This window comes from Ceratosolen solmsi, unplaced genomic scaffold, assembly GCF_000503995.2.
Source record: "Ceratosolen solmsi marchali unplaced genomic scaffold, CerSol_1.0 scaffold29, whole genome shotgun sequence".
NCBI classification, from domain to species: Eukaryota; Metazoa; Arthropoda; class Insecta; order Hymenoptera; family Agaonidae; genus Ceratosolen; species Ceratosolen solmsi.
The window spans coordinates 11,230,281-11,241,627 of NW_011948417.1; the positions used below are offsets into that span (position 1 = coordinate 11,230,281).

An 11,347-nucleotide genomic window follows, 5' to 3' on the forward strand; every position below is an offset into this window, starting at 1 on the left:
TTTGAGTATAAATATATATTATAAGTGTTCGATAGTTCATTAAATTAAACTTAAGGGGAAGGGCTGTAAAGATATACAACGTGTGTATACTTCGTTTCAAAATGGTTTATTATAGTTTATTGACAATTACATTATTGATGGATTGGATTTTCTTCTTAGAGGAGTGTGTCTATAATATATTCAATAGTTGTATTTGCTGATCTTGTAAAGATCTTGTAAAGATGACACTTCGCATTAAGAAGTGTGTCTATACTATGTTTGTTCGAAAGTCCGAGAATCTCTCGAATGTTATCATTTTTGGGAAAATCCCAACCTTTACAATTTCTGGGAAAACCCCAACTGTCGTTGGACATCCAGAAAAAAAGCCGTTACATCCGAAAAAAGTGCACAATTGCATCTATTGTTGTCACCACTAACTAGGCTGCCGCGTGCGTATTTAAGCAATCACTACGAGAGAATCTCTTTCTCTCCCTTAGCAGGACTGCCACGGAAGGAACACGCTTTCAGTTTTGTGTACGTATTCAACTAGATAACCGGCAGGGTTGGAAAAGGTGTTGGTAGAATACATCAGCGGTGTCATGATAACGTATAATTCAGTTCGAGAAATATTCAAGTGAGATAGTAACAATTTTCACAAGTAAATACTGACTCTGACCCTTACGCATAGTGCCCGAGAGCACGAAACGGTTGCAAGGAGAAATCAGCAAGTGTTCATTTCCACGAGTCGGTGCAAGCAAACGCCATACCAAGGTATCAAGCCATTTCTTGCACCACATGACATCAAGGAGGAGGCCAGCAATCAGGTGACCATCACGTGGCTCTAGACTAAGAGATGTCCAGAGATTTACGGCCTCACATTTTTCAGAGTAGTAATCTACCACCAAGCACACTACGTCAAGAGGATCCCGAGATTTATGACCTCCCACCTCCACATGTTGTGCATGCTAATACCGCGTGGCAAGAAGGTGGCTAAAGAATGGCAAGATCGTGTCATTTTAATGATATAATTAATGCAATTAGATTAAATGAAATCTTATTTTTCTTAAAAGAAATTCCTTAAAAAATGAGATGTTCGAGATTCCGAGAATCTTTCGAATATCATTTCTGAAAAAAACTCCAACCGTTATTATTTTTCGGAAATACTCTGCGCTTTCGGGAAACCGTTTCGCTCTGCCTTAGCAGGGCCGTCTTGGAACAAGCCAGTAAGAGGGATGCAAAATTAAAGCTATTGATACTATCTTCTTCTTATGAAGAAAAGCCAGACTACAAAAACATAACAAGACAAACTCCAATCAAGCAGTCGACACAATTCATAACTGATCTTTGCAAAATCAGCAACAATTCATCACCATCAACAAAGAGTATTCGTGGTGGTGAATCATTTATCACAGGATCAGTTCCAAGCAACTGCATTGTTGTGATTGAACGTAGTATATACTCTTCCATCACATAAATCCAACACATCAATAATGTAATGGTAAATAAACTATGATAAACCATATTAAATGAAGAAGCGCACGCAGTATTTCTACAGCCCTTTCACTTAAGTCGTTCCTGAGCATCCACTAAGGCGGGCGGCAAAATATTATAAAGCTATCGATTACGAAACTATATTAAATTTGTATTTTTTATTGTCACAAGTTTTCAAATTAAAATTATATGTTTTCATACAAACATCAACAAAATTTGTAACAATTTTTCAAACAAAACGGAATATTCAGTATTTGATAGTATAGATTATTTATAATTATTTATAATTATAAACTGATATACTTAAAAATTTTACATTTATAAGCTTTTAAAAACTGTTTATAATATCAATATTCTATATGAAATCAATTTTTAGTCACCAATATTATTTTTTAAAATGGTTATCTTAGAATAGAACAAATAGATTACAATATTTTAAATTTGAACAAAATTGTGCCCATACTAACTGTGTAAACTCCCCGAGTATTAATAAAAGCAGTGCCAATATTTACAATGAGTATTTAAATTAATAAGTAAATACAAAAAATAAAATATTTTATAATGAATATATTTTAATGTTAAAATCAATTAATTTTCAACAAAATAAAGAACACCTTTTAAATAATAATATTAGTCGCGCCCTCTACGAGAAAATTGATTTCTGTATAAGTTTGAATAAATTACAACGTAGTCGTTTCCTAATGACATGAAATGTTATTGAGAATCTCTAAGTTTTATAGTTCATATGGTATGGATTGTGTGAGTTCGTAGCAGACGATTAGTAGCAAATTCGAATATATGATGAATGTTTTGAGTGTTGAACGACATAAATTTTTGGAAATGGAAATTATATTTGCTCAGAATTTTCTATTAAAAAATTTTGGCTACTAACTATTTTTCTTGTATCATGGTAATTTTTTAGACTTATACATCGTTAAATACTAAGGATAAACCAGCATACAATTTAATTAATTATTCCAGGTTAATTGAATTAAACAATAAATTCATCTAAATGAATAAAGGTTTGAATTTTGGAGCTATATATTTTATTTAAATTTCATGGAGGCTTTAGAATAAATTAGAAATTTAACATAAAATAATCATGTATGAATTCGTATTTTTATTACTACACTAATATAAGCTATTTTCATAAATGAAATAAGTATAATTTTGTTTTCATAAATAGGTTGTATATGATGATGAGAATTAATTTTAAAACATTTGTATTATTAGTAATTGTTGGGATTTTAAGTTCCGTATTTACATCATGGAATAATTGCAGTAGCTCATTTTTTATTAGGAATAGAGATTGGGAATCTCAGTTCCGGCATAAAGTATGATCTAATTTTATTTTAGCTTATATTTTTTTTATTTATAAGTTTATAATTATTTAAGAATATAACCAAATATGTGTAAAATAGATATATATAAAATAAACTTTTTTTAGGAACATTTGAACAATGACCCCGATTATCAAGAAATTGATTGTTTAATCAATGGAAGAAAAATAATTACTTGTCGTAAAGAAGGAAATGAAGTTTTTATTCCATTCTCTTTTATACATAAATATTTTGAGGTAAAAATTTTACTAATAAATATTTTTAATTTTTTATGTAATACATTATGTTATATTATATAATAGAATATTTCTAATTAGATATATGGAAAAATAGTGATAAATGATGGACTGGAACGTTTTGATTGGTATCACAGTTATTCTAAAATTACAGATAGAAAAGTAAAATATGATTCTAGAGGAGTATTTATGACTTTTGAAAATTATAATGTTGAAGTGAGAGAAAGAGTAAAATGCATAAGTGGTGTGGATGGCATACCAATATCAACACAATGGGAAAGTCAAGGTTATTATTATCCAACCCAAATTGCTCAGTTTGGTTTATCTCATTACAGTAAAAATTTAACAGAACCAGAATCTGTCACAAAAATTATTGAAGATGCAGATAAAGTAAAACAAGACTGGACTGTACCACAAGGTTGTATAATGAGTCGAATTTATGACGAGCAAGTAAATAGTTATGTAATGAAATATGCAACTCCAGAAAGTAGTTCTTCTGGAATTTCTATAAAAATAGATCATGTATCAAAATTAATGCTAAAGCTAGATCTATGTATTCGAAACAATGGTAGCATTACTATCGAATTAGAAATAAGAGAAAAAAAAGATATATATTATCTGCATTATGTTACTAATAATCTAGTATTACATGCATACAATAATCACATCTACTATGGGATAGGACAAGCTTATAATCATTGGAAACGCTTAACTAGGGATTTACTAATTGACTTACAAAAAGGCCTTAACCTCATTAATAAAGCAAAAAAAAAATTATCGAAATCTAAATTAAAAGTTGTTAGAGTTATTTTAAATGGTTTAGGAATGATTGATAATATAACATTAGCAACAAGTGAACATATGGAACAATTTTATGATGCAGCTCGCTGGTTCGTTGCTAATCAAAATATTACTTCTGGTGGATGGTCTAATCCTGTTAAAAGAAAAGTTGCTAATGGAATGGCTATTCTTGAACCTGGATGGTATGATGAAATATATTTAAAAAACAATATAAATATCATTATCATTGAATGTTACATTCGTAATTGTTTATAATAAAATGAAATATCTTATTTTTTTAATAATTAAAAAAATATTTGAGTAATTGGATTTATAGTTTTTATCTAAATATAAATTATTATATTGTATATTATACGTAATTTAATTTTATAATGAATCATTTAAATAATTAATATTAAAAAATCTTTTATTTAAATAAAAGAATATAAATCAAAATTATTTATATTCTTCCTTTCGATTGTTTTTGTTTGGCTACAAAATTATTTTAATAAAAATATTTTAATTAACAAAAACATTATAAATGTAATGAAAGAGAAACGAATAATGTTAAATTTGTTAAATTTTATGATTTTCAGTTAACTGCTAGAGAATTATTTTATTATTATTTTTAGGTATTCTAGTATGGGTCAGGGACATGCAATTTCTGTATTATCTCGTGCTTATTATCATTCAGGTGATGAAAAGTATTTACAAACCGCCGTCAGAGCTTTACGACCATTTAGAATATTATCAAATAATGGTGGTATATTAACATATTTCTTAGATAAATATGTGTGGTACGAAGAATATCCTACAACACCTTCATCGTTTATTCTTAATGGTTTCATATATTCACTTATTGGTCTGTATGACCTAAAAAGTATAGCATCAGGTAAGGATGCAGAAGAAGCTAAAAAATTATTTGACCAAGGTATGAATTCTTTAAAAAATATGTTAACACTATTTGATACTGGATCAGGAACAACTTATGATCTTCGTCATTTTACATTGAAAATAGCCCCAAATTTAGCTCGTTGGGATTATCACTCAACACATGTTAATCAACTTCTTCTACTGAACACTATTGATAATGACCCAATTTTTGGTACAACTTCTGAGCGATGGATTGATTATATGAGTGGCAAAAAGGCTTCTCATAATTAAATCTGTAGTACTAGATAATGATTTTTAATTTTAAAGAATGGTGGATTCTAAAAATTATTGAATAGAAAATTTTACTTTAATATAAGAAATTAATTATTACAATTATAATATGTATATATTAACTATTTAATTTTTTTACTAATATAATCCTACCTTTAATAATAACTTGTTTAAAATATTTTTAAAAATATTTACAATATAATTATTTGATACAAATGAATTCATATTTGTATTGTACAAATAATATTGTATTTAAAATTTATTTAGTGGCTGATTTAAAAGATAGACATTTTTTATTAAAAGGACATTTATATATTAAATATTAAATAAGTTCTCTATTAGTTATTTAATATTCTCATATTAAAATACATTTTATTCGCTTTAAGTATTATGATTAATTTTTATAATCAATACTTATGTCATAAAATTAATATTTTTGTTTAAATAAATTAAAGTACTTATATGTTATTATTTGCATATTTTCAAAACAAATCTGATCAATCGTAGTTTATTAACCTAATTTCTAATCTACATAATGAATACATTTAATAAGTTTACTTACTTACTCTATTATATTAACTATTTTTTAATATTTTTCTTATACTAATTACAAACAAATAACTTCAATTTATAATAAACAAAAATTTATTAATTCTATAAAGTATAATTTAAAATTAATATTGTGTCATTCAAATACAAGGAAAATCATTAATTTTATTATGAATATTTGTTGCTTTAATTTACATAATAATATATATGTACATTTTGTATAAATTATCAATTTTATTCATTTTTATTTCAACATAAATCAAATACGTACATAGTTTACTGTGTACTTTCTTTTTATAATTTACTATTGATTACAGATATTTAAGGCAATTCAAAAATTTGGTAACATTTGCTCTTAACTGTTGAAATAAACTATTGAAGTTTATACAAAAATAATATTTAATATTATTATTTATTAATATAATTATTTGTTGCTTAAATATTGAATTATTTGTATTTGAAAATCTTTCTTAATAAGAATTATTTATATTGTATTTTGCATTTCTAGCCTTAAAAGCAATTTGATGATGCTAAATAAGCAATTTTAATTACAGGGTAGATATAAATATTCGTTATAATAAATTTACAAAATAACATTTAATGTAAGTAAATATAGAAAAATGTATCTACTAAATATGATTATAGCGTTATTTATAATCAATATGTGGATTAACAATAAAATTTATATTTTTGTTATGTATTAATAACATTCCAAAATATATATTATGTAATGTATTTAAAAAAAACTTTAAATTATCATTGAGCTTGAATATTTGTATTTATTTTACAAAATAAAATTGTATTAAATTATTTTAGTGCTCAAAATAAATTACAAGAACTACATTAAAGTATAATTTCATAACTAATTATAAATTAATTTAATTCTTAATTTACTAAGAAATTTTTATATAAATATAAAAATATAGATATAAAAGCTCAAAAAATTTATTTTTACAAATCCAAAGAACTATTTTTTAAAGTACATAGTATTGCTGTATTATATTTTGATACATTATTTTAGTATTTTAAGTTTAAAATAAAATATTGCCTTGTAATTATTACATATATACTTTTATTCATTATAATTATAATAAAATATTCATTAGATTATAATTAAATATATTTATGTACATAATTTACACATACTATAAATAAATATACACTTTTAGAAATCTATTTCATTTTATTCATTTCTATTGCATATAATCTGACTTGTTATTTAATAATTTAATAAGCTGTATTTGCTTAAACAAGTTTTGAAAATTATTAATTATTTTGACAATAGTTAGGATAATTATTAGAAATTTCTTCTGAATTTGAATTAAATAATAAATCACCAGTATTACAAGGAATGATAGGAATAGTTGAACCTTGAATGGAAAAACCATGATAATCTTGTTGCATTGAAGTTGAGGGCTTGAGTGGCGAAGGTAAATTTTCACTGTTATTTTGTAAATCATCTAATAAATTAATTGATGCAGTCTCTTCAGGTATTTGAAATTCATTATTTATACTATTACTGTGTAGATCTAAACTAATAAGGCTTGTATTATCATCTCCCTTTACAGATTCTAATTTATAATTATCTTCAAATAGGCTAAAATCAAATGTTGGCGAAGGAGTGGAATATTCTTTTTTTGAAACAGGATTTAAATTGTGCTGGTTTGTCAAGGAATTATAATCAATTTGACTTGTATATTGGCTGAAAATCTGCAAAAAAGAATTAATAATAAATTATTATTTTCTTTTAAATTATTATGGTTATATGTATAAGAAAAAACTGTTCATTTACATTGGGGATTAATGGTGTAGGTAATTTAAGACATGCTTCATTGTCCAAGTCTAAATTCATTTGAACTTTTTTAGTTTTTGAAATAATTAAAGGAGATTTTTTAATAGCAGCAGTTGTCTTATCAGTTATCCTATGATGAAATGTGATTATATCCTCTTTTAATTCAATAGCTTGTTGTAGTATTTCATTATTTTCAATTTTTAATTCTTGTAACAATGTTATATTTTCACACACTAGATGTAAATTCTTCAAATATGTGTAATATATTAGGATAAATCTTGCATTTTAAATTTTATTTTAATTAATATACAAACTTACTTCACAAATCATAAGAGCTGATTCCCATGTATTAGCTGGAACACGTTCTCCAGACATGTATGCATTAAAATCGCTTTTAGTCATATTTAAGGACTCTGCAGTTAAACATTCAATAAATGATATAGCACAACACTAAAATATTTAAATAATTATAAATATTAAGAATATATAGAATCAAAAATTTATAACTAAAATTTTTCTACATTAAATATTTGTATATTTATTATGTATATAATTAATTATTAATATAGTTAGAATTTAAATTAAACACTACACCTTACCAAATTTGTAAAATAATAACCACCTTCTCCAGTCATAAGTCGACTAGCATTACAAAATCTTGTTATAAAATTAATATTGCTTTTAAGTCTTGCTGGATTTGCTTTAAGAACTATAAATATTAAAGCTGGCAAGAATTCATCAGCAGATGCTGGTCCACCAACAGATTGTTGTAACAATAAAAATATATTACTGCAACAATGGATAATGCATGCCAGTTTTTCTTGAGGTGCTTTAGCTGCATCCATATTCAATAAATCTATCACAAAATGATAAAAGTTGTATAATTACACGTATGCTTATTTAATATATACATACCCATCATTGATGTATAAACTAATTCGCGTACTTCAACACTAGTTTCATGTATTTTACATTCCAAGTTTTTGCCACTAACCCAATTCAATTGTCGTATTCGTTTTTGAATATCTAAATCTTTTTCTTCATCGTTAGTGTAGTGAGGGCAAAATAAAATGCTATATAATAAAGTCATTGAATGTTTTTCAACATAATCAAGAAGTTTTTCTTTAATATCTATTGATACATCTATATCGATATTAATATTTAAATTTAGATATAATTTAGTTATATATTTTCTATAAAGAAAATTAATTTTTTTTAAAAATTACCTTTATAAATAGAATTTTCTTCCATTGATTTTGAGAAATTTTGATAAAAAGTTTGAGTTATATCAGATAACTTTTCTATTCTTTTACTATCTTTATATTCCATAATTTCATTTAAAAAATGAGTTATTTTTTTTATAACATCATTACCAATAGTGGTTTTGTTAATAATACAAAGTAGATCAGTAGAATCTTTTTCAATATTTTGAAAGTCAGATAATGTACAAGTGTTTGGTTCTTTTAATAATACTTTTGGTTCCTGATCTTTGTTTGGTAATTTTCGTAGTCTAGAAAATGCTGTCATTTTTGACTTACTTTTATCTAATCGACGATGTTCATTTTCAATATTACTTATATTTTCACTAAAGTAATAAAGCTTTTTTTTTTAATACAACAATCATTCACAATTATAAGTTATAAAAATAAAGATAGTGTTTCGATATACAATATAATTATAAATAATATAAATAATAAAAGGTAAATTTTTCCTTAACATATGGTAAGTTTTAAAAATAAAAATTAGATATTAAAAACTTTAAATATATATAGATAATTACCATTCATGTGTTAATATCAGATTGTTAACTCGCTCTTCTTCTAAAGCTCGTTGTTGCAATCTGTGACATACACTACAATACCCTTGCCAAGCAGCATTACCGTAATAATTACAGCCATTTTTACATTTTAAATCGGATTCTTCAATGCGATACTTGGGAGTTTTAGTTGAATACATTCTCTTTGGATATTTTAATATTACGGTGTTGATTGCTAATATTTACTTTTTGCAAAAGTAGATTAATTTTTTTAATAATTTTATAATGTTTAAAATAACAGTTAATTTTATAACCATAACCTTTTTAAATGTAACTAGCAATCATTAAAAAATTGCATGTCAAATCAATTTACCTACATTTTATCAAATTTTCTTAAAATATAATATATTTATTGGTGAAAACTCAATTTAAAATTTATATTTTTAATTTTTTATCCTTTTTATTTATATTCTATAAAATTTATTTTACTTCGTATTTAATACGGAATATGGATCTGCCAATTATAAAAGGTTAGATTATTACAGAAATGTAATCAATTGAATGAAAATAAAAAAAATTAATTCATAATGAAATATATCTAAATATAAATAGTAATTGTAATAAATTATATATTAAAATAAATATATTTTATTCAATGCAGAGATAATTTCATATTGAAATTTTTTTTATTAAAGGTAAACTTAAAAAACTACTAACTTTAAACAAATTATTCTAATTAAATCACGATAAATAATATATTAGTCAGTTACAAAAAAAAGATTTTTACATATACAAATTAAATATTTTATGTATCATTAAAGTATTTTTATATAAAAGAACATAAGAAGAAATGTTAAAATATGTAATCCCATATTTTTATTTTAGTTTTCAAAAATTTTAATAAATTATGGTAAAATGTATTAAATTACTTAATAAGTTATACTAATTAAATTTGATTGTGATTTCTAAATAATTGTCATAAAGATATATCTTTTTATTTAGTTACAGATATATGTTTAAAAATATTAATAATTGTACACTTACTTAATACTTGTTTTTGACTTGTCAGTTTTATACATAATAGCATAAGAAGAAAGACAATATAGTTAGTGATTATTATAAATTGTAAATAAAAAATTATTAAATATATTACGATGAAACTTAAAAACTTGTACAATGCCCTAAGTTGGATAAAATTTTTTATGTGAAATTAAATTAAAGGCATTAACTGCAAGATACAAATTTTATAAATGAGACTGTATATTTAACACCTACAAAAGATGGTTATTATTGTAAAAATAAATAAAAAAATATATTCCAAAAAATATAAGTAACGTTGTAATGGATCTGTTAAGAAAGTAAGTATTAATTTTTACCACTATCAGGGAAATTTACAACAAAGAGAAAAAGAATAAAAAAATTAATAAAAATAATAAATAGAATTACTTTTTCTGAAACTATTATAAAAATAAAACTATACTATCTATTGTTGACAAATAAATTTAATTTAATAATGAAGTAGTTGCTTATTTATCATATCTCATTTCGATATTATTTTCTTATTTAATATATTAATATTAAGTACTAAATATAATAAAGACAAATATTAAGTTTCATTGTATTCAATTTATTGTATAAAGAAATGTAAATCTCTACAAGATATTTCAATTATAATTATAAGGATATATTATTAAAAAAAATTTATTAATTTATTTTAAATATTATTATATGTATATATATTATATAACCATAATAAAATCTATTTTTAAGAGTTATTCAAAATTTACAGAAAATCAAAAACTTCGTTTTGTTTAACCTTCTTAATTAATATGTTAAATTTAATTCTTTATAAATTCTTAACATAATGCAAACACTGTGCTTGAACAATTTGTATTTAATTAATTTCAATGTTGTCAAATGTGTAATTGCAGTTTAACTTATTGACTCGTAAATCTGAACAATTTTAATATAGAGCTCTAAATATCAATAACAAATATCAAAAATTTTATTATTGATTTATTAATTTATTAAAATATAAAAGATTTCACTCAAAATATATATAATTTATAAAAAATAATAAAAAATAATATATCAGAAAATATTTTGTAATAATTTAAAAAAATCTTTCTAACTTTACGTGATGCCGGAAATTTTAATTAGTATATTTTAAAAATATTAAATATAATATATATATATATATATATATATATATAACAAATAGTAAAAACTGTATAATATTTTTTAGAATTATCATTGACTT

At 23.5% G+C, this 11,347-nt stretch overlaps 2 protein-coding genes across 2 annotated transcripts; one reads left to right on the forward strand and one right to left on the reverse strand.

The window, feature by feature from the left end:
* Positions 1-2,560: 2,560 nt before the first annotated feature.
* On the forward strand, positions 2,561-5,028 carry Hsepi (D-glucuronyl C5-epimerase). The gene is made up of 5 exons (XM_011496618.1): positions 2,561-2,574; positions 2,657-2,804; positions 2,918-3,046; positions 3,128-4,029; positions 4,459-5,028. Coding segments are annotated over exons 1-5 (1,713 nt in total). The 5' UTR covers positions 2,561-2,572; the 3' UTR covers positions 4,991-5,028.
* A 1,789-nt stretch (positions 5,029-6,817) lies between these two features.
* On the reverse strand, positions 6,818-9,354 carry Rabex-5 (Rabaptin-5-associated exchange factor for Rab5; the record flags this gene model as incomplete). Its single annotated transcript, XM_011496619.1, has 7 exons — positions 9,112-9,354; positions 8,558-8,916; positions 8,247-8,474; positions 7,931-8,187; positions 7,650-7,781; positions 7,321-7,577; positions 6,818-7,241 (listed from the first exon to the last, which is right to left on the reverse strand). Coding segments are annotated over exons 1-7 (1,833 nt in total), but the record flags the coding sequence as incomplete, so codon positions are not given.
* Between the last annotated feature and the right edge of the window lie 1,993 nt (positions 9,355-11,347).